Genomic DNA, 23,716 nt, shown 5'->3' on the forward strand with positions numbered 1-23,716 from the left:
ATAGAGCATTTGATGGTGGCCTGAGAGATATGGTTGGAGCTTGATCATATGTATAATCGCATGGTTGTCATGAAACGAGTTTCTTTGGAAGTGCAAATGAGGATCATGCGTGTCCACAAGTCATTTTCTATGCAAGAGCATATTAACAAGCTAAGGCAGCTTCAGATGTAGGTGCAAAACACAAGGAAGGTGACCACTTTTGAAGACATGGTGACAACTCCTCTTGCAGTTTTTGCCTCGTTTTAGTGGTTTTTATTCCGCCTTGATTGCCTCAGGGTGATCAAAGACTTTTCGTTGGGAGGAGTTGGTTCTTATAATCTTGGACTAAGAGAAGTTGTTGAAAGGGACCAATGCTTCTAAATTTGAGGCATTGGTCGTCAGTTCTCTCAGAAAAAAGGGAAGGACCAAAAGAACAAGGATGAAAAATCAAAGGAGGACAAGAAAAATGAGTCCTTTTGTCACATTTGTGGCAAGACAGGTCACTAGAAGAAGGATCGCCTTGATAAGGAGAAATCTTCAAAGGATTCCCGAGCAGTGGCTACTTCCTCATCAACTCTTTTCTCCACTTGGAGGTGGTTGAGGCACTGACCTTGAAGGCTTCTGATGTTGTGTTGACGGCCCTATACACTTGAGAGTGGATTGTTGAAAGTGGTACCTCATGAAACATGACTCCTTTAGCAGCTGTTGCTCATTTGCGGCCTTCGCATGGCCAGATTCTCGTTGGTGATAGTTCTTCTATCCCTATTTAGGGGCGGGGTAACATGCATCTTATTCTAGATGAGCAAGGTGGTGCCCACACATCTGAGGTGCTTTATGTGCTGGCCTTGAGATACCATCTACTTTCGGTGCACAAGATTTGTGCCCTCCGCCTCTTGGTCGAGTTTGATGTGGATTCTTTTTGGATTCTTGATCGTGGATTGAGACAGGTCCTTGCTTCAGGTTATGAGGAGAATGGAGTCTATAAGTTGCGGTCTTCTTCTGCCTTGAGTTCTCTTTTCCTTACCTCTCAAACATAGTCCGAGCTTTGGCATGCTCAGTTTGGTCACCTTAACTATGATTACCTACGGAAGGCGTCTAAGGGACAACTTGTTTGAGGTTTGTTGGATATTGTGGTGAGCTAGTAGCCTTGTGTATTGTGCATCCGTGGGAAGCAAACTCGTGATGCTATTCCTAGCAAGGTTTTGAGGTGGTATTCAGCATCCTTGGAGCTTGTTTCTACTGATCTTTGTGGACCGATGAGGAGGGAGTCCCTTAAAGGGAGCTTGTATTTCATGTTAATTGTGGATGATTATAGTAGGATGACATGGGCTTATTCTTGAAGCTGAAGTCGGAGGCTTTCTCCAACTTTATGGATTGGTTGCTCTTTGAGGAGAACTGATTGGGCCGGAAACTGAAGACCTTACGATCGGATAAGGGCGGAGAAATTGCTCGTTTTTGTGTAGATTATAGTATCCACCAGGAGTTTGCCAATGCAAACACCCCTCAAGCGAATGGCATATTGGAGTGGAAAAATCGTAGTGTGATTGAGATGTGGCCCGTACCATGATGGAGCATCATCAGACACCTCAATGTCTATGGGTTGAGGCTGTGGATACTGCAGTTCACATCCTTAATCGTTCGCCTACTTCCACTGTTGTTGATGTGATTCCCTATGAGCTGTACTTTGGGTCCAAGCTAGATGTTTCTTATTTCAAGGTTTTTGGGTGTGATACCTATGTTCACATCCTGAAGACACAGCGTGAAAAATTTGAAGTGGCTTCCAAAAGATAGGTGTTTGTGGGCTATAGTTCGCAGTCTCAAGGCTACCGATTGTATAATCTTGTTAAGTGGGATGTCTACACGAGTCGTGATGTTCGGTTTATGGAAGTTCCAGCCTCAGAGGTGTGTTAGAGATTGGCATTCCTTGGATAGGCAGTTACATTCGTGAGCAGTTTTCTGCAGTCACACATGGCAGTTTGGACATACAAGTGACGTCAGCAGGCGCCAGTCAGCATAGGACGCGTGGCAGTCTGGCAGTATAGTCCGCTGCATTAGATGCAGCTGACAGCATATTTTTAACCATTTTTTCTTAAGGTTATTTAGTGCTTGTCTTCAGCACACACTTTCACAGTTTTTGATCATAGGTTTCCAGATTGCTGATCATGGAGATTGCCCTTGGGGTTCACAGAGTGTGAGATCTTTGAGGTGGAGACATACACAAACATACACTTTGTGCCCGTGTACATATCTGCTTCCTTATACAACATTCTTCATTGAAGATTTTGTGTTCCACTGTCTCTTTCTCTCTCTCCCTCTTCTCTCTCTGTTCACTCTCTGTCTTGATCATATGCTTCCACATTGCTTCACTCTGACAGAACTCCCATGCCTTAGGGATTGGGGCAGAGAGTATGAGCAAAAGGGTGTGTCATATTGTGATGGATCCCAAAATGCAGCAGGCAGCCTTTGAGAATGTTTGGCAGCAGCAAACACAGTTTTCTGATGGTGGGATTAGTGATAGACAAGCAGGAACTGCAGGGAGTAGGAAAATGCAGCAATCGTTGATGCTGTGGCAGGCACTCAAGCGAGTTGAACAGCAAGGTGCAGCCGTCAAGATGATGTGGCAACATAGGCGATGTTGCAGACAATAAGCTGTAGCCTTTCAGCTGGTTGTACAGCATAAATGCACTAAATTGTGACACATGGCAGCAGGTGATAGGTCCTAGAAGGTATAGGCAGCAGTCACCAGATGGACAGCAGCATGAACAGGCTGAAAACCAGTCACCAGCAGTAGTGGGGGCTGGACAGTGGGCACCTTATGATGGATATCAGCAGGCACCAGCTTGAACTGAGATATCCTGTGTATGGGGCGTGGTCAGTAGAGATAAGGCACTTGTAAGCTGCAAAAACAAGATTGAGGCTGAATGGTGGGTAAGCATGTCTATAAATAGATGGCTGGATCCTGTCAAGCAGGGGCTTATGGGACACAAACTCTCTCTAGGAATGCATTTCTTTTAATGAAAGTTTGGTAATGTGATTAATTAATTAATTTTTGGGCTGTTTTAAGTGGCTAATCAACATATAATGCATTTTTAGCTCAAGAGCAGGCAGCGTTTGCGAGCAGGTAAAACAATAGATAGTTGGATAGTATGTTCGACAGCAGAAGGGGATATGCAACGGGGGGATTTTTAAATTTTGGGTCAGCTTTTTGGATGCATAGTGGGACCCACGTGACATGGCTGGTAAAACCCGCGCGGGGGGGGGGGCACAGGTGTAAAAGCCTATAAGTGGTGGGGATAAGGGGAAAAAGGGAGTGGATAAAATGTGCACACCACCCCCATCTCCCATTGGTCCACCTCAAATCTTTTGTTGTTAGGAGAGTCATGACAGAATTACTTGTTTGTTCCTTAATCCAAGTCAAATTATTTGATTAGTCTTCCTTTATTTAACTCATGCATGTTGACAGAGTTGGCAGTACACAATTATTCTTGCTAAAATTTTTACCATTCTAAACCCTGGTTCCAGTTGCCTCTGTCTTGCATTTTCATCCCTCAATCCAAGTTTCATTTCTGAGCATGCGGTTTGATATATCTTAATCATTGCTTGTTCGAAAAGGGGCTAGTGACAACTTGAGTCTTAAGAGTTGTAATAGGTGAAACCAAACTGTCAGAAGGCATACATGGAATTCATTGATTCATTGGACATTCCTCATACCTAGCTCATGGGATGAATAGTGAGACCAATAATAAGCACTTACAGAAGCTTATGTATCTATTTTGTCTCTGGTGCTTGATTCCCAAGCCAAAAACTTGGCTCAAAACTTTCCAAAAGCAAAAGAAAGGGGCCAAGCATACATTGGAAATTTTCTTTTGTCATTGACTGGGTCAAGCTATTGTCAACTACTGAACTTAAGGAAACTTTATATGTTTTTTGATTTACCCACACCTAACAAAGGTCAGATATGTGCAGTTGCACGTAAGGTCCACACGGATATCATCCAAATGTCCTAATAAAGACATCTAAACTAAGTACAAATGATTGTTGCATTGAATTAGCTAAATGCTTCAGCAGGGAATTGTGCATGTTAAAATGAGGCTGATTGCATAGACACCAATAATAAACCAGAATTTGGAAATCTTTGCTGATTATGATGGAGGCCGCTTACTTATCACAGGTATTTAGACAGTTCAGGGAGTTTGAAACAGTACCTTTGTAGATAGAGTTTGAAATTTTGGCATTCTGGAAGGGCTCAACCAGTAGATGCAAAATCATATCATTCAACTAAAATTCTGTTAAAGATGGGTGCATTATTATTGTTGATCGAGTCAGCAATCTAAAAGTGTTGTTTACTCTCTCTCTTGGAGCAGATCGTTCTGTAGGTGGGTCAAGCAGATCCGCTGTTGGGTTGAAGAAAAGGGAGGAGAGGATAGCTCGTCTTAAAGAAAGTGGTATGCATGAATGCTGTTGGTTTATGTGGCTAAGTAAAACAACCACCACAGGGCAGACACATGCGTGGTTGCTACATGTGGAATGGATGCATGTGATGGTTGCATGGCCGCACCTCACAAGCATATACACCACCACACACAGGCCGTGGGAGACTTTCAAACTCATTTTGGCTGCTGTATGATGCAGGGCGAAGGCTGGCAGTTGCTTGTGCTCTTGCAGCTGTTTGCTTAGTTGGACACACCTCCCATTTTCTGGGTCACGTAGCACCCTCTTGGCTGCACATCTTTCATTCGACTGGATTTCAAATGTCCTTGTCATTCTTATCTATGGCTGGACCTGGGCGCAAACTGCTTGTTGATGGATGGAAAAGCCTTCTAAGGGGCGGTCCTAACATGAATACGTTAGTGAGTTTGGGGGCAGTCTCATCATTTACAGTTAGCACCATAGCTGCTTTTTGGCCAAATCTGGTATGAGAAATATTTTCTTACATAAGCTTGTTGGCACATTTTGTGACATAATTTGAGTCTTTTGATGGAGATAGCCATAATGTATTATGAAAATGATTGTATATTAGACTTTTTTGCAGTTTCTGAAATTAAACACATGAACCTATGTGATATTACTCTTATCCTTCAGGATGGAGTTGGGGGATTGACTCTTGCAAACTTGTAATCTGATCAGGGGTGGAAAGCCTTCTTTGAGGAGCCGGTTATGCTACTAGCATTTGTCCTCTTGGGAAAAGCAGTTGAGGAACGAGCCAAGATACAAGCGAGCAGTGACATGACTTCCCTTCTGAGTCTTCTGCCCTCTAAAGCGAATCTAATTGTGGATGAAAGCCCAGACCAACCACCTGCGACCATGGAAGTTGCATGTGACAACCTGAATGTTGGAGACAGGGTCCTAGTTTTACCAGGGGTTGGTTCCATGCTGCACTGCAAATTTTATAAATTGCATTGTTTTGCTGAAGTCTGCACTACATTCTATTTGATTTCCTGTTGGGATGTTACTTTTGTATCGACTAGGGTCTCATATTGTTTCTGCTCTATCTTTTTAAAGGGCAGATAAGGTGATAGCCCTCAATAGGGAGCCTGTATTGGAAAGGAATCCCTTAGTATCAGTCCATAGCTCTTGATAGTGTCAGTTGTGGTTTTCTACATTCCTAGGTTCTGGAATACGTTTTGAGGTAAAATTTTAAGTTTGCTTGATATCAATAGGCCAATGGCTGCAATTTGAATTCAGCCACCTGTATGTGTCTTTCTATCATCACTTTGTGAGGAAAAGTTAAGCTGCCACAGTATTCCCTGCATTATACCAAGATATTGGATTCAAGGTTTGTGCTGTAACAGCAGCTCCATATATGTGTTTGCTAGCTGGCTGGTTTTTTTCTCTCCCAGTGACCTTATTTTCTTGTTCGTCAACTGTAATTATATAAAGCTTCAATGCAAACTGTATAAAGTATTCATACTGGTGCTACACAATGCTTAACGGGGTTTTCTAACACAGGATCGGATACCAGTTGATGGGGTAGTTCGGGGTGGAAAGAGCACGGTTGATGAATCGAGTTTAACAGGAGAGCCTCTTCCAGTCTTGAAAAAGCCCGGGGTAGAACTTCTGTGGCATTCTGCATCTGTAGTTTGCAAATACTATGATCTCGCTGCTATGGCTTTTGTAGCTTATGTGTTACTTTGAAGGATAATGTTGGAGCAGGTACAGTGAACTACAACGGCACATTGGTGGTTGAAGGCCAAAGGCCAGGAGGTGAGACTGTTATTGGGGATGTTGTTAGGATGGTGGAGGAGGCTCAAAACAGGCAAGCACCTGTGCAACGGCTTGCTGACAAGGTTTGAGATCTTTGCTGTCATAGATGTACGAGATGGAGGACTTTGTCTGCTGTTTAATTTAAATTGTGCTTTTAGTTTGTATAAAACCCATACTTTTTACCAGGAATTAACTACTTATTTTTGATGGATCTCTGCCTCCCGTTTTTGGGCCGAAATTCAAATAACTGACAACTTTTTGAGTTTTCAGGTGGCAGGGCAGTTTTGCTATGGTGTGATGGCTCTTTCAGGGGCCACCTTTGCATTTTGGAATACCTTGGGTGCACAATGGTTTCCTTCTGTTGTTCCTCAAGGAGGTGCATTACTGCTTGGGCTCCAGTTAGCTTGCAATGTATTGGTATGTGCCTCACTGATCATACTTTTGTGCTAAAAGCTTCATTTTAAGCCTCAGGTCCTTGGAATATGAATGAAATGCTTGCTTTGCCTGGTACACTACAATAGATGCTTTGGCATATGTGATTTATTAGGGGAAGTTCAGAATCAGCTTTGGTACTTTTAAATGGGTAAAATACCAAATTTGGAGATAGCCAAAAAAAAAGAGAGTTGTTTGAGGCATTCTTAATAAACTTTAATTTGTCATGCCAAAACTGTAAGGAAATACTTGTCTATAGATGACAAACACAATCGTACGACAAAGCATACATTGATAAAGAACATAGTTAGGGTTAGGGAAACTCAAAGACAATGAACACTGAATATGACTAATGAATGCTGAATATATATGATGCTCAATGCCGCAAACACACTATGCAAATTGAATACCGACCCTTGAACTCCTGTGTCTCCAATATGGGGGAAGAGTATGAGCTCAAGAGTGTGGCGTACTCTGATGGATCATGAATCTCAGCAGGCAGCCTTAGGAGAGGTCTGGTAGCAGCAAATGTAGTCTGCAAAGGTTGGATTAGTGTTAGGCAAGGTAGATGGAAGAAGGATCAGAAAACACAGGCTGGATGTTGATGTGGCAGTCAGCCGACTATAAAGGTTTGCAAAACCAAGGCTGGCTGATTGACTTCGTAGTGCAGGTGACAATAGAAAGCAGTAAAACAACAAACTGAGTTGGGGGTTACCCGACTGAGGGGTTAGGTTTATGTTGTGTGCCGCTTGTCTTTTGATTGACACTGGTTGTCAAAATGGCCAATCTTTTGTCAGTGTTGCCAATACCTATTTTTATTAGGCACATTTTACCACTTGGATTTGAGAGCAGACTGGGAGTTTCCTTTTGATTCACTTGATTGATTTTGTTTTTCAGTTTGATTTTCATTTTGATTTTGGTTTTGATTTTATGCCCTCTTGCCTTTCCCTTGCTGCCTCCTCTTAGAGGTGGTGACAATAGTCTCCTCTAAGGAGGATGTGCTACGGAACTGATCGAATAGCCAAGTGTAATGCAGTAGCTGATGCTCAAATGCACAGAACTTGGACATAGTTGGTTGTGAAATCACTTGCCGAATGAAATTGAAATATTTCTTTGGAAGCTTGTAAGGAACAATGTGACTTGATGTTAGGAGACTTAGGATCCTCATGGTGGAGAAATAGGCGAGTAAATGCTGATATTCAGCTAGCTTGACTTTAAGGTAATCTCAGTCTATGATCCTAAATTCTTGGAGATCATGGTCAAGATTTATACAATGGGTCCTATCTCGAGTTGCATAGTGGTCATTCAAGTGCTTCCACGAGCCACCACTTTGATGCAAATCAAAATGTTGTAGCAATGAATGAAACTTTGGAGTATACCTTGTATCAACTCAATGATGGCGGAGGTGTTTTTGGTCTTCTAAGAATGGACAACCTTGTATGGAACACAGTGAGGGTTTGGTTGGGGTTCCAACCCTTATATAATGTTCCACAAGTTCTGTGAGTCTAGGACATGCCCCATCAAGTTTGACCAAGTAGTGTAATTAGACCCATTAAAATGAGTCTTGTTAGTAAATGCATGCTTGGCTAATGAGGAGGAAGAGCTATGAGGTATTGGATAGGGGGGGTAATAAGGAGAATGAGATGGGGAGGTAAAAATAAATTGTGATGGTTGAAAAGGTGCTGCCTGAGATGGTGCTCAAGCTCTATAGCCTTGCCCAATTGTGGGATGAGGCAATGGAAAATAACCAATTGGTCCACTAGGTGAAGCTATCTAGGCAAATTGTGGTACCAAGTAATCCACCCTTGGGAAAGCTTGGGAGGGTATCTCATGCGCAAAGCTCGAAAGCATGTGAGATGGAGGTTTAGCCCCCCCCCGGAAAAGAAAATGTTCTAAAGGCTATGTTTATGTTTCAAGAACCCTTGGTGTGATGTGAGATGTCATTGGTAGTATATGCATAGGAAAGGTGAATGGGATGAACGGTAATGTGGCAGAAGAAGTGGGTGGGATAGGTGAGAAATATAATTGAGGTGATGATGATGTGTGAATGAATTCATTAAATTGATTTTCTAAATCTAATCTTTGGAATTGAAATGTGGATGAAGATGGAAAAGAAGAACACCTACTTCAAAATGACCTTGAGAACCAAAACTTGAAGGAAAGGTAGGAGAAGGAAAACTAATAGAAGGGTCTACATATTTTTTCTTATAAGCACCCCTTCTTGTGTTTACATAGAGATCCAAGTCCTCTTTAAGGACTTATACAATTGTGAACTGATTGAACGATATCTTATTTCTCCCGAGTATTGTCAAATTCCTGCAAATACGGACTATATAAGATGAAGTATAAATAGGCATACTTGACACGGGAATAAACAAAATCTTGCAAATAAGAAGAGACTATATAAGATGAAGTATAAATAGGCATACTTGACATTGTTGGGATGTAAAGGTCCTTTATTCACCTCCGTGTATTTTACACGTGTGTTATGTTGTACATGTGAATGCACCCTTACGTGCCCTAAGTATAAATACATTTTATTCTTTGTGTACCAACACATTGTTGGTACACCTAAATCAGCTCGTCACTCTGATTCTCTCTCACCTGCACACCTGCACATTTTCCCCTGCTGTAAATCTTCACGCTTCCGCTACCCGCGCTCTGCAACAATTGGTATTAGAGCTTTGGCTAAGGTGCTCGCGCTCCTCGGAGTCCGGGTGAGACATCTCCAGTGTTTCGCTCGTGCGAAATCAACAGGTCGTTTTTGACTTGGCAGGCGAGGACAGGTCGTTTTTTGACTTGGCGGCAGCAGGACAGGTCGTTTTTGATAGGCGACAGCAGATTCAGTCAGGCGATAGGTCGTTTTTGACCTGGCAAGCGAGGACAGGTCGTTTTTTGACCTGGTGGCAGTAGGACAGGTCATTTTTGACAGGCGACAGCAGATTCAGTCAGGCGACAGGTCGTTTTTGACCTGGCAGGCAGGGATAGGTCGTTTTTGATCAGGCGGCAGCAGGATAGGTCGTGTTTGATTAGGCGACAGCAGGCGATAGGCTGGCGACAGCTTCCGTGACATCAGGCGGCAGCAGGATAGGTCGTGTTTGATTAGGCGACAGCAGGCGATAGGCTGGCGACAGCTTCCGTGACATCAGGCGGCAGTTTCCAGGTCACGACAGCAGCAGGCGGTTGGTCAACGGCAGCAGATTCGTCACTTTTTTAAGGCATTTTTCCTTCATTTTTTTAAATTTCCTGCAAGCAGCCCCTTACTGACGGGGGTTCGCGCGTGGAAGCACAGTTTTCAGATTTGTGCAAATTTGAGCCTGGAAATTTGGGGCTTTTCCCAGATTTGATGCTATTTATGCTCGACAGTGACATCTATGTCAGAAATTGCAGACATTGTGCACATTAACCTCAATTAATTTGGGGATTTTGCCAAATTTGTTGGAATTTTGCTCATCCGAGTAAAATTTCTTGGCATTGGACCAATAAAAATTGGGGTTTTTCATGTATTGATGTAATTTTGCTCAGTTGAGTCAGTTTGGCTGACATTTGCGCACATTTGGACCTGGAAATTTGGGATTTTATGCAGAATTTGATAAATTTCTGCATTACTTGTCTGTGCGGTGACTGGTTTATGTAAAAACAGCAAAGGATTATTGCTGGTTGGGCAAGAACAGCGGTGTATTTGCTGGTTCAGCTTGTGCTCTTGCAGAATAGTGCACTTACACTTGTGTTTGTGATAAAAATGGTTGCAACTTCTTCCAGTTCTGACATTAAGAGTTTGATGGAAATCAAACGGTTTGATGGTCAGGGTTTTGATATTTGGAAAGATCGTATGCAGGGCATATTGTTCTTAAAGGATTGTGAGGATGCTTTGCAGAAGGATAAACCCACACAAATGTCTGAGGCAGATTGGGCCAAAGTCAATAAAAAGGCTGTGGCTTATATAAAGATGGGTGTCACTGATGACATTTTGACAGACATCAAGGGTTTAGACACTGGTCATGCAATATGGGAGAAGTTGAAGACTACCTATGAGATCACCACACCCGTTAATTAGGTGCATTTAATGCGCAAGTTGGTGAATATGGGGCTGGATGAGTCCAAGTCTGCAGTTGAGCACTTGAGTGCTTTTACTGGTATTTTAAATCAGCTCAAGGATGCTAATTTAGATTTTGATGATAAGTTGAGGGCGATCTTTTTGATCATGACATTGCCTGACTCTTGGGAGACTTTGGTTGTTTCTCTCAGTAATAACCCCAATCTCACATATGATGGTGTGATGGGTTCAATCTTGAATGAAGAAATTAGATGTAAGTCTAGTGGTGAAGGCAGCAACTCAGCTTATAATGTTAGAGGCAGGGCTGAAAAGAAAAATGCAAATGCTGGACAGAGAAGCAGGAGCAAGAGCAAAGGAAAAGAAAAGAGTGATGTTACATGCTATCAGTGTGGTCGGAAGGACCAGAAGAAGCCTGATTGCAGGTATTACAAGAAGGAACAAGAGAGAAAGAAGAATGCAGGAGATAAAAAGAAGAAAGAGGAAAAGACAGATGCATCTAAGGCAGGCAAAGGCAAGGAAAAGGCCAATGTGGCCTCCAGTGTTGTCATAGAGGAGCTCTCGGATGCAGAGGCTGATGTATTATGTGCAGTGGATTATGATGCCCTTGTATGTCACATGCAGGATATGCAGATCACCAAGGTTGATGTGATTGATGCACTTTTGTCAGTTGATGATGGTGTCACTCAGAGTTGGATTGTAGACTTTGGTGTCTCTTTCCATGTGACTCCATGCTTTGAGTGCTTTGCTACTTTTGATGCAGGCTGTTATGGCAAGGTTTACCTTGGAAATAATCATGCTTGCAGCATTGATGGGATTGGCACCATACACTTGTCTTTGGATAATGGGCAAGAACTTGTGTTGAAAGATGTCACTTGACAGCCTCCCAATGTGGTTTGCCAGGATTTGACATAAACCTGCTGACAACTCTCACTGCATGAGCAATGTCTGGACGAGTAGCCACCATAGCATACATAAGAGAGCCACAAGCTGATCCATAAGGGACTCCCTTCATAGCATTGGCTTCCATGTCATCTTTTGGGCTGTTGGCTTTACTAAGCTTAAGGTATGGAGGTAAGGGTACTTTGAGAGGCTTAGCCATGTTAAATCTGTCCAGTACCTTTTCAAGGTACTTTTCTTGAGATAAGAAAAGCAATTTCTGCATTCTATCCCTACAAATCCTCATGCCCAATATATGCTCTGCATTCCCCAAATCTTTCATGGAAAAAGCTGATTTCAGCTAATCTTTGAGAGCATCCAAGCTAGTCTTTCTCTTCCCAGCTAGTAACATATCATCCACATACAAAACAAGTATGATAGGGCTGCCATCTGTATCCTTTTTCATATACAAACAATGATCTGCATGGCTGCGTGTAAACCCATGAGAGAGCATAAAAGTGTCAAACTTTTTGTACCACTGCCGTGGTGCTTGTTTCAGCCCATATAAGCTGCGTTTTAGTTTACACATCAACTGCTCTTTTCCAGGAACTACAAAACCCTCGGGCTGTTTCATGTAGATCTCCTCATCAATGTCACCATGCAGAAAAGCTGTTTTCACATCCATTTGGTACAGCTCTAAATCCAATACAACAGTGAGAGCAAAAAGCATACGTAGTGTGTTCATCTTCACGACAGGTGAGAAGACCTCTTGGAAGTCAATCCCTTCCTTCTGTGCATACCCTTTGGCAACCAATCTTGCCTTGTACTTGGGTTTCCCATCAACTGTCTTTACTTTGTAAACCCATTTGTTTGGAAGAGGCTTTCTTCCTTTGGGCAACGACACAAGATCCCAAGTATCATTAGCATACAGAGATTTAATCTCTTCCTGCATAGCTAGCTTCCACTTATTGCTGAATTTGCATGACTTGGCCTTTTTATATGTCAGAGGCTCACCCTCATCAGTAAGCATCACATAATGCAAAGAGGGGTCATACCTATGTGGCTGCCTTCTTAGGCGTGTAGACCTGCGTACCCAATGATCTACATTCTCAGGAATCGGATCTACATCTGGAGGCATGTTATTTTCAGCATTTATTGGCTGCTGTAAGCCATTTTCAGCATGCTGTTCATGCTGTACAGCACCTTCATTTTCATTTCCAGCACCTGCATTTCATAATCAGCAAGTCTATCTTGCTGTCCATGACCTTCCTGTGCTTCTATTTGCTGTCCATCATCATCTGGCTCAAAGATAACCAGCTGATCATTAGTTTCAGCCTGTGGTACATCAAGTATGCCTATTTATACTTCATCTTATATAGTCCGTACTTGCAGGAATTTGGCAATACTCGGGAGAAATAAGATATCGTTCAATCAGTTCACAATTGTATAAGTCCTATGAAACAATACTGAAAATAACTATACGATGGGACTATACTAGGGTTGAATCATGTGTAGTGTTGTTCCATCGATAGAAAAGAAAAGGAAAGGAAAGGAGAAGGAGATTTGATATAACCATGTTCAAAAGTGTGGTGGAGACTATGGGCTATAGTTGGTCTCAAGATCTATACATGATCTCAGCTATGATGCAATCCCTAGCTGCTTCACTGATATGCGTGGTGGTGAATCAGCGATGTCTCGTGATAATGGCTCTAATCCGACTTTGGTGTGGCTTCCTTGGACGTGGTCTTGGTAGACAGGGTCGTCGTGCTCGACGAAGGGAAATGACTCTATCCAATGTGACTCCATGGTGTGGCCTATAAGGTGTCTGGCGGGGTGGCTCTGTCTCTGCTAGGCTAGTAGTGTCAGTAGGGTCGGCTTTGTAGAAGAAGTCTGTCACTGCTCTCTGTGTGTGTCCCTCTGGGTGAGCTTGCCGCCTGTCTCACAGTAGTGCAGTTCGGCGCCTCTCGAGCTCCAGGAGGAAGAGACCTAGGCATCTTTGGTCCTTGTACTCCATCATGCGACGAAGGGGTCCAAATCCATCACGGAAGAGGCAGTGGTACCGTCCTCGTATGTCATAGTATACTATGCATCTGCATATGTAGTGCTCCTTCGTCTCAGGCTCTCGACTACAAAACTGGCAAGTCCTATCCTCTACCAGGGTATTTGTCCATCAGCCTGTCTCTATCTGAAGCCTATGTGAGGAGGTGGGAATGTGTCCGATAGCAACCTGTACGCTATGGGAGAGATGGGTGTCTATATATGCTGGCCGAATAGTGAAACCATCATCAGAAAGGCACAAGAAATGACTCCTGTAGAACTCCATCCTCAATCCTGTGAGAGTGCGCAGCGAAAGAAGAACACGAACACAGAGGAGAGGAGAGAGGAAGCAGAGAATGAAGGAAGAAAGTCTGCACTGACTGAGATGAATGCTGAATACACTGGAATGGACAGAACAGTCCCTGCACGCAGCCCGGAGCGTCAGTGAGGGAACCAGGACAGACTGGAAGCAGAGGCAGCACCAATGCCGGAGACGGAGACGGAGGGAGCAGTGCTGTACCTGCAGAGAGTGAATGCTGGACTGACTGGGGGGGGCTGCTATAAATAGCCTCCAGCCAGCAAACTGGCCGACCAGCCAAACTGGCCGACCTGGCCAGATTTGGCCGACCAGCCAGATCTGGTCCGACTATGGCCAGATCTGGCCGACTGCCCAAAATAATGGGCAGTCAGCCCAGAAACAGCCCAGATTGGGCTGTAAAATGCCCAAGGCTGCATGCTGACTAAAGCAGCCATAAAAACACACTGACAGAGCTCCTCTGTCTCATGTCAGACTCTGACAGGAGCTCACAACCAGGAGATGACAGACTGAGACTGAAGAAGAGCAGGCTAACAAATCCTAGAGGGAGTGGTGGATGGATCCATGTCCTTGCCGTCTCAATACTCAAGATATCAGCTTTGATCACCTAGTTCAACTCTGATCAGCTAAGAGAAAGTGTAGGGCAGTCAAGGCTATAATCCAAAGGTGGAAGATGGTTAATATCCAAACCATGTAGGCTCATCCAAATAGCCATCTGTGAAAACCAATAGTTCTTCTTGCCTTCTGCTGCTAGTTGTCTAGATGAGGTTAGTGCCAATCTAGAGTATCTATGGCGTGGAAGTTCCCATAGTCTATGCCAAAAGGTCACTGCTGTGAAGAGTGTCTCTGTAATTATAGGTGTTGCCCTCAGCTCTACTCTGACAATGGGATGTGGGGTGGAGGGCTTACTCCTAATCATGCGTGCTATCATCATGATCAATGGCCTTTCTATGCTATCCCAACCTTTCTATGCTATCCCAACCATCATAATAATCCCTCTCTACTCCAATTTGATCAATGAGTAGGCTAAGACACCTGTGGTATAAGCTACTAGTCCATCTTCATCCTATGCCCTCCCATTTTGTAATCTATAAATTGCATCCCTAACCATTCTCCATGTGAAGAAAGACCACTGTGTTGGCCTACAAGCTTGTGGGGACTGTATAGGTGGCTGTCCTGGCAGGTCATACAGCTGTCTTCCATAGTCAAGCCAAGCATTTGGTGATGTAATCTGTATGGGGGGCTGTCTTTCATGAAACATCTTCCATGTGCTCTTGCTGTCCCGCCCCAAAAATAGCTGATATATCTCTGCTTCTGCTTTCGCTAGGCAGTCTCATTTCTTCTTCCGCACAAGGCGTTTGAAGAAGAGGTGACGGAGTGAGTGAATTAGCCGTGAGGAATGAATGAGAGAGTGGCCTATAAATAAGCACAGCCAGTAGGATGGCGCCCCTTTTTGGGATTGCAAACCCTAAACGCAAAACGCAGAAATGCAAAAACGCAAACTGCGTGTGAAGGGCTTCTCAACACATCATACCAGCTATTTTGGGGAGTAGTAGATCGTGTGGGTCTACATTGGGGCAAGGTGTATGGGAATGCATACATGGCTGATCCATGTATGGCCACTGCTAAATTCCTTGTATATTCTTCCAACGATCTACTCAAGCCCAATGTATGTAAACTAGTTTGCAGAGAACCATTGTAGATGTGGGAGGTGTCTTTTGTAAAGTAGTATTTGGGATGTTTAGGGAGGCATGGTGTTTCATGTTTCATATGTACATAAGAGAGCATGAGTGTCAAAATAGCATGATCTGCTGCTATGCCAATTGGTCTCTTAGATATCTTAAAGTTTTGGACATTTGGTATCAATGTTGGTGAGCCTATCAAGTGGTCCACAGTATTTGCCCCTTCTTTGTGATTCCAACATGTCAAATTGTTAGATCCTGGCCATTGTGGCAGACCATTAAAGATGGCTAGTCTATGTGCACTTCCCAAAGTCAATAGGTGTGTCCCATAGGTACTCACTTCTTTATCCTAGGCTCTCCTGCGTAGGCCTATTTCATCTTTGTCGATCTCTTTGAACATGGCATTATCATGCATATAAAAGTCACTTTGTCTATCTCCAGTGCGTGCATTGAAATCTCCTACTGATAATATGTTCCCAATGCTAGCATATCTCATGATATCCTCATAAAGTACATCAAAGGGAGATCCATCTCGTGTGGCATAGGTAGAATTTGCAACAGGAAAGTAGCATATTTCAATGAATATATCCCTTGGTTTTCCTGCATGTATCTTAATCCATAAATATCGTGCATCATCATCTCTTTTCATTACTTGCACTATCCCTTTGAGGTCTTCCCGGTATAGTATGGCCACACCTCCAGAACCCCGAGTGCTTCCTAGTTTTCTAGCTGCTGGACGAAATGCACTTTCCCACCTGTATCCCCGCACATCTGGTAGTCGGCTACCTTTACATTGGTGTGCTTTTGTGTACATTGCTATATCTATGTTTCGAAGCTATCTTCAAAGTAACCAACATCCAAGCGTAGGGCTCCATTACAGTTCCATATTGACATCCAAAGTGTCTCATATGCCTCGTACCATCATGAAGTCCTTTTGTCAGTGATGATGACTCGTCCATCCCTATAAACAGCCCACTTTCCCTCTTTGTGAGCCTCCAATACCTTGGGCATGTGTTCTCTACGATGCGCTATTTGTGTTGGGTTAAGGCTCTCATCCAAATAAATCTTCTCACCCTTGAGGGCTCTCTTCTTGGAGAGGAAGGCCTTTTTTTTCTCTATATCTCCAAAGAGAAGAATTAGAGCCTTGGACTTAGAGTCCTCTTTCCCCACTCTCCAAGCACTGACGATAGGTACATCTGAAGCCCCAATTTCGTCAGCAAGTATCTTAGCATCTTCCTGTGGGTTGCTCTTCTCCTCCCATCCTACTACCCGTACATGTAAAACCCTAGCTCGTCTCCTAACCTCTTCTTCCAAGGTAGCATCCATTACTTCAGTCTTGTTCACTTATGTCCCCTTATTCTTTTGAATTACCTCAATCCATGGACTGGCTTCTTCTATCTGCTTCTATGTTGTCTTTGCCACTTCTGCCCATGAGTGGACCTCCCTTTCACATGCCTTCAAAGCCTCTTTCTCTTTTTGTAATTCTTCTTGCGCATTCATTTCTTTTTTCTTAAATCTATTCAATTCTTCCCCCAGTTCTAAGATTTCAGATTTGTAGGCATCTACAACTTTCAGCATTTTAGTTTTCAGCGCGTGCATTTCGGACAGCATTTGTGCCTGTAAGTCATTCTTAATCTTTATCTACATCTCTTGCATTTCTGCCCTCTGATTTACTATCAATTCGGCTTTGACCTGCTCTCGTATTTCTTTCTCCAATTCTTGTCTCATAATTCGTAGTTCAGAGCGAATCATGAGATGAATTTCTTCGTATTTCTTTTCATTCATGGTGTGTGAAGTCTTTCCATGCCTATCAGATGTTGGGGAGACGGTCCAATCATGGACCCTACTGCCATACGTCTTGTACCGTGCGTTCTTAGAAGGGGTGTTGAACATTGCTTCCATGGACGGTTGTGTAGTTCTTGATCAGATTCTTCTCCCAGATATTCATTTTCCACAGTTTGATGCTTGCATTTGTCTACATTATCCATCTCTCACACACTGTGTGCAAAGCTACTCAGCTTGTACTTTGTACTGTCAAATCAGAGTAATTTTTGTGGTTCCTGCAAATGTCCAGGGTTTCCCTAACCCCTCACTAAATTTTTGCAAGCCCAGTAATCTTTTAGGATCCTAAATGCCTTCACACTGTTTTCAGTCACTGCAAAAATACAAATTGCAGCCCCAGTCAGTGCATTACTGCATACTCCAGGGCATGATCAAAATCAGAGTCAACGTATCATTGCCTAGTCCACATTGGCCATGACTCCATTCATTTAGACCAGCGTTGTCGTGGCGCGTAGGGTTGAAGGTCACCACAGGGGTTTGGCAAGAAAACTAGACAAGATAGATAGAGATGTGTCTTCAAGAGATAGTAGATTACAGTGAATGTTTAAAGGTTCAAGAGGTACTTCACGGTCAATCACAGGGGTTTGAGCGAGAAGAATGTATGGGGGTTCAAGAGCTTAGACTCCGGAGATGGTAGAGATAAGAGAAGGATTGAAGGCTTCAAGCCAAGTTCTTGAAGATGTTAATAGAGCTTTCAATTGCATGTTCTTAGCAAAGATCACAAGAGTATTATCTCATAAGTTCTAACTCAAATCAAGCTTGTTTTCTTGACTGTAAGAGCAATCACAAATTATAAAATCAAGTACAATATGCTGTCATGTATCATAAACAACTCTGCATCCCATCATTCATACATGATGCCATAGCATAAATCAACTTTGCATGATTACATTCAATGTAGACTGTTAGGGACAAAAGATTATGAATCAATTACAAGGCTTGTGGGGCAAAGAGACTTGCTTCAAGAGAGCTTCAAATTGAGTTCTTGATAAGGATAAGTTACCACAGTTAATAAATAAGAGAAAAAGCTCCTCTTAATTCAACTCAAAGCATCTATGAACGATCTACAAACATTGCCCTGCCATAGGGGCACATAATACTTGCATATTTTGACAAGATGTCTTCTGTAGAGTAAGAAATGAATTAAAAGAACACTGTTGTAGCTAATTCTCTGATTATGGCTGAAGATATCAGTCCCAAATCAGCCCAAATATCTTTCGAAATTCACCTTTGATGATAGCATAAACTTCCCCTAACACGGTGTCGGTGCATTTGGTGTCGAAAGTTTACCACGGGGGTAAGAGACAGCAGGGTGAAGGGAGATTCAGGGAGAGGAGTAGATGGAAGAGAAGGGGTTTGAAGAAATAGAAGACGTAGAAGAATGCTCACACTTGAGAGAGAGAGAGAGAGAGAGAGAGAGAGAGAGAGAGAGAGAGAGAGAGAGAGGGAGGGAGGGAGAGAGAGAGAGAGAGAGAGAGAGAGAGAGAGAGAGAGAGAGAGAGAGATGAGAGAGATCGATGGCGGGCCTGCAACCCCCGTGACCTAGCGACCGTCGCGCCTGTCGCTGCCTGCCGTGCTGCGCCCGTCGGGACCCGTCGTGCCTGCCGTGCTTGCCGCTGCCTGCCGTGCTGCGCCCGTCGATATCTGTCCGTGCCTGCCGCTGCTGCGCCCGTCGGTACCTGCCGCGGTTGCGCCCGCCTGTTCCAGCCGTCGCCACGCCTGTCGCAGGTACGCCCGCCCGTTCCAGCCGTCGCCACGCCTGTTTCTGCCCGTCGTCTGGACCTGCGCCCGCCTTCATCCACGTCTCACGCCTGCTCGCCGGACGTCGGCTGCGCCTGGGTGTGCCCACCTTCGTCGACGTCTGACGTCTGCCCTGCTGCACCATCGACGCCTGCCCTGGGCCTGACCCCGTGGCACCTGCCCTGTCGCCGTCTGACCTGTGCAGAGTGCGCCGCCTGTGGTTGACCGCTCTGCGTCAGCGTGCAGGGCTGACGCAGCCCCGTTTACGCCTCCTGTGTTTGACCCGTTACACGGCGCCCCGGTTCATCGGCGCGTGTCTGTCCTGTTCGTCGTTGCAGTCCTGTTGCTGCAGCCGGGGGGTGCACTGATTTTGCAGGACTGCGGGACCTGCACAGCGCGTGAGAGAGAGAGAGACAACGAGAGGGAGAGAGAGAGAGAGAGAGAGAGAGAGAGAGTTCGTCCTCTGTGTGAAGACAGCAGCATGGCTGGCCTGGATTTGGACTTTCTTGACCGGACGGTGGCAGCCCTTGGCCCTGATTCCGATGCAGAGGAGCCGGAAGATATGGTGCCATGCACGGAGGAGTTGCCGCCGAGTTCTGAACAGCCACCTGCCGGCAAACGCTCCAAGCCTACGCCTGATGAGCCAATGAGTCCTCCGGAACGCTCCTATGCGCAAGTGGCTTCTGATCCGGTGGATTCGCAGGAAATCGACTGGGAGCATTTGCTGGACTTCGCCAATACTCTGCTTGGCGATTATGTCCAGCATAATACCGAATCTTTTTCTGTTGCTGGAACGGATGATGTGCTGGAAGCCACGGTGGACCCCAAATCAGTCTTGCGATCTTTCTCAGTGTTCTATGACCGTGCAGTTATTCTTTTCTTCACTGGCAGGATCCCAATGCTTTCGCATATTCGCCAGTGGCTGCACCATCTATTGCAAGGGGAGTCGGTTGAGGAGATTTTCCTTGGACCTCGCGGGTTTTATGAGGTCCTGTTGAAATCGGAAACGCATCGCGCTGAGCTCCTGTCCAAGTTGCCGCTATTCTTTGATCGCCGCCTGGTTCATGTTGTGCCATGGCGCCCCATGGCCGACTTCCAGCGTCTGCTTCAACGCGAATGCCCGGTGTGGGTAGAGGTGGAAAACTGCCCGGCGGTCTATTGGCCTATGTTGAAGGATGCGATGGCAGTTGTGGGAACAGTGCTGGTTCCCCCAAGCCTCAGGGCGATGAACCGCAACCGTTTATGCATGCTATGGGACACAGCCAGGAAAAGGCCCGCGTGGCTTCGCCTAAATTGTTCGGGCATGCATCCTTTGTATTTTCGCTTAAAATGGGGCAACTTTGCGGGCCACTGCTTTTCATGTGGAAAATTGGGGCATTTCATGGCCGAATGCCCTGAAAAGCACTCGTCTTCGGATGATGCGCAGGTTGTGCTACCCAAGGACGACATGGTGCTTGATGCCACGCCCCAGGAAGCCTTTCAGTCTCCTCATGTCATGGACAAAGGCAAACAACAGGTCCGAAGTGTGGATTCTCGTCGTACTGACTGGATTGAGGCACGTCCGCAAAAAGGTAAAAAGTTGAATACAGGCTTGGCGGATCCTGGGCCTCCCGCTTCCCAGGATTCCGTGCGCACGTATACGCGCCGGAAAGAAATGGCCACTTCACAGCAGGCTCCGCGTCCTAGGGCCCCGTCGGGCCCCCGCAATCAGTCTCCAAGGAGAGCCTATACCGACGGCCCCAGAGGCCCACCTGCCAAGCTGGCGTTTGATGCCAAAGGAAATGTTATTACACCCTGGGATCGGCGTTATCCCCGCCCCTCTCCCAAGGCAGTGGATTGCCCTTCTACCTCCAACGCAGGTCGCCAGAATTCTTTTGCAGTATTGGCTGATTTTCTGGATGAGGGTGTCTTGGATGCTCTCGCGGAAAAGGTGAAATCGAGGCAGCAGGTGCCTCGTTCCTGATTTCCGTCTTTGAGGATACATGAAGATAGCCACGTGGAATGTGCGAGGCATTTGCTCTCGCCATAAGCAACATGCCATGTGGACCGTCTTGCACGAGAACCAGTGGGATGTATTGTGTGCAGTTGAGCACAAAAGTCACGGTGAAGCAGGAAAAGTGATGGATTGTCATGGATTCCGCCTGTTTTATGCAGGGACCCATGCTGCGCACTATTCGGGCGTGCTGATGATTGTCCATGAGAAATATCAGCCTGTCCTTGTTAAAAATGATGTGCAGGGCCGCTTTCTGGTGATCGAAGTCTTATTTGAAGGCGAGATTTTATGGCTGTTGGGCCTCTATGCTCCGAATGATCCCGCATCCCGGCGGGATCTTTGGTCCACTTTGCAGGGCTCCATGTCACTCGGCCGAAGGGGATTTTTGATGGGAGATTTCAATATGTGTGTCGACTCTTCTCAGTCCACTTCAGGGCATTCGGTAATGGATACGCCGGAAAGCCGGGTGTGGAGTTCTTTTGCTTTGCACGTGCTCAAGCAAGATCTTTGGTCGTGGCTTCACCCTTCTTTTTCAGGATTTACTTTTCATTCCGCACAATATGCAACTACCTGGTCGCGGCTGGACAGAATGTATATCATGCAGGGCGATGACTTTCTTCCCGAGATGCTGGAAATGAAGGTCTTGCGGCAATATGCGTTGTCGGACCATTTCCCCCTCCAGCTTGAGATGCGGGCACACTCTATTGCACCTTTTGTGCAATTCCTGGATAGGCTCCCTTTACGCTTCAACTCCTCTTATCTGAAGCATTCAGTTTTCCAGGGCTATATGCAGCAGTTGATTGAGAGGTTCTTATTGGACTTCGCCACTGAGGGCTGGCCTTCATTTGCAAGGCTGCTCTCTAATGTGCAGCGGGTTGCTCGCCAGTATGGGATCCATCATGCCTCGCTTTGCCGCCGGCGTCGACATGCAGCAGAAGACTTACTGGCCTTGGTCCGTTCCTTGCTCCTGGATTCCCCTGATGATGATTTTCTGCTGTCTCTGGAGAGGCGGTTGGCCCATCTTATTCAAGTGTTTCAGTTGAAATCTTATCAACAGGCCAAGCTGCACAACTTGATGGACACAATGCAAGATAGCACCTGCCAGTCTCATAAGTTCTTTCGCGCCTTGCATGCATCTCCGCCCCGCGAAAATATGACCAGACTCCAGGATTCGGAAGGTCGCATGGTCACGGATCCGCAGACCATTGTCACTATGTGCAGAAACTATTTTATGGATCTTCTTGGTTCCTCTTCCTCGCCTTCTAGCCAGGTTACGCATGCCCGTGCGGTCTTCTATCATCTGGTCCGCCAGCAGGTTCCAGTTGATATGCAAGCCGCTTTGGAGACGGATATTTGCGAGGACGAGGTTATGGACGTTTTGTTGCACCTGCCGAATGATAAAAGCCCTGGCTGGGATGGTCTCACTAATGAATTCTTTCAGACCTCGGCCACGCAGTTGGCGAAGCCATTGGTGGCCATGTTTCAGCAGGTGTGGGAAACGGGGGTCATGCCCTCCTCATGGAAAGAAGGCCTTATCAAACTAATTCCAAAGGTCCCTTCGCCGTCAAAGTTGCAACACTGGCGACCAATCTCTTTGATGGGCGCCATGTATAAAATCTACTCCAAAGTGCTGGCGAATCGGCTCCACAAGCACCTTCCAGCTATTGTGCATCCTCTCCAATATGGTTTCATTAAGGGCCGCAACATTCTGCATAATATCTTAAATGTGCAAATGGCCATTGACTATGCGCGGCACTCCGGTCAGGAAGTGGTATTGATCCAATTGGACTTGGAAAAGGCATTTGATTATGTGGACTGGTCTTTCATTGCAGACCTCATGTCGGCCATGGGCTTTGGTACCCGAATGTCCCGATTGATCTACACCATTAGTGCGGAGGCTTCCTCCAGAGTTATGCTTAATGGTGGAGTTACAGAGCCATTTGTCCTTGCACGCTCGGTCCGACAGGGTTGTCCTTTGAGCCCCCTCTTCTTTGCCCTGGCGACGCACCCGGTCCTTTCAATGTTATCCTCCATGGCAGCCTCTGCCCAGCTGGCCGGTCTGTCTCTTCCGTTGGGTCAGCACTTCGTTAGCCAATCCTTGGCGGATGACACCTTTATGATTTTGCAGGCGGACAGGGACAACATTCGAAGGGCATTAGATGTTTGGACACTCTTTGGTCAGGCCTCTGGGCTTCGCATCAATGCCCTTAAGTCAGCCCTTCTCAGTTGTACGGAGCCTGATTTGCAGTCCTTAGGCTGGCAAGGCCAGGTGGTTTCCCGTGGCTCCATTGTCAGGCATCTTGGATACCCATTGGGGGTGGATGTACGGCCAAAAGCCCTGCTGGAGTGGATTTCACAAAAATTGGCAGCAAAGTTTATGTATTGGAAGTCGCAAGCCTGGCCATTCCATGTCCGCCTCAAAGTGGCCCAGACAATCATGCTTCCAATGCTAACGTATTTCCTGCCATTGTTGCCATGGACTCCTACTACTTTGAAGGCCCTCACTCATCCCATCCGTTTCATGCTATGGAAGAAGGACTCACTGCAGGCCGGCATTT

The 23,716-nt window shown here is 45.5% G+C and overlaps 1 protein-coding gene and 1 pseudogene across 1 annotated transcript in view; one reads left to right on the top strand and one right to left on the bottom strand.

The window, feature by feature from the left end:
- Positions 1 to 23,716, top strand: part of LOC148031225 (copper-transporting ATPase PAA1, chloroplastic-like) — a 123,736-nt gene that overhangs the window by 63,789 nt on the left and 36,231 nt on the right. The window contains exons 4-9 of the mRNA XM_087684755.1: positions 4,344 to 4,424; positions 4,612 to 4,892; positions 5,107 to 5,340; positions 5,929 to 6,027; positions 6,117 to 6,266; positions 6,454 to 6,600. Coding sequence (XP_087540881.1) covers positions 4,344 to 4,424; positions 4,612 to 4,892; positions 5,107 to 5,340; positions 5,929 to 6,027; positions 6,117 to 6,266; positions 6,454 to 6,600 — 992 coding nt within the window. The remainder of the gene's footprint in view (positions 1 to 4,343; positions 4,425 to 4,611; positions 4,893 to 5,106; positions 5,341 to 5,928; positions 6,028 to 6,116; positions 6,267 to 6,453; positions 6,601 to 23,716) is intronic.
- Positions 16,505 to 17,182, bottom strand: LOC148031226 (uncharacterized; annotated as a pseudogene).

This window comes from Lygodium microphyllum, chromosome 9 (assembly GCF_053477565.2).
Source record: "Lygodium microphyllum isolate KBCC chromosome 9, Lygodium_microphyllum_v1.1.10, whole genome shotgun sequence".
Lineage (NCBI taxonomy): Eukaryota > Viridiplantae > Streptophyta > Polypodiopsida > Schizaeales > Lygodiaceae > Lygodium > Lygodium microphyllum.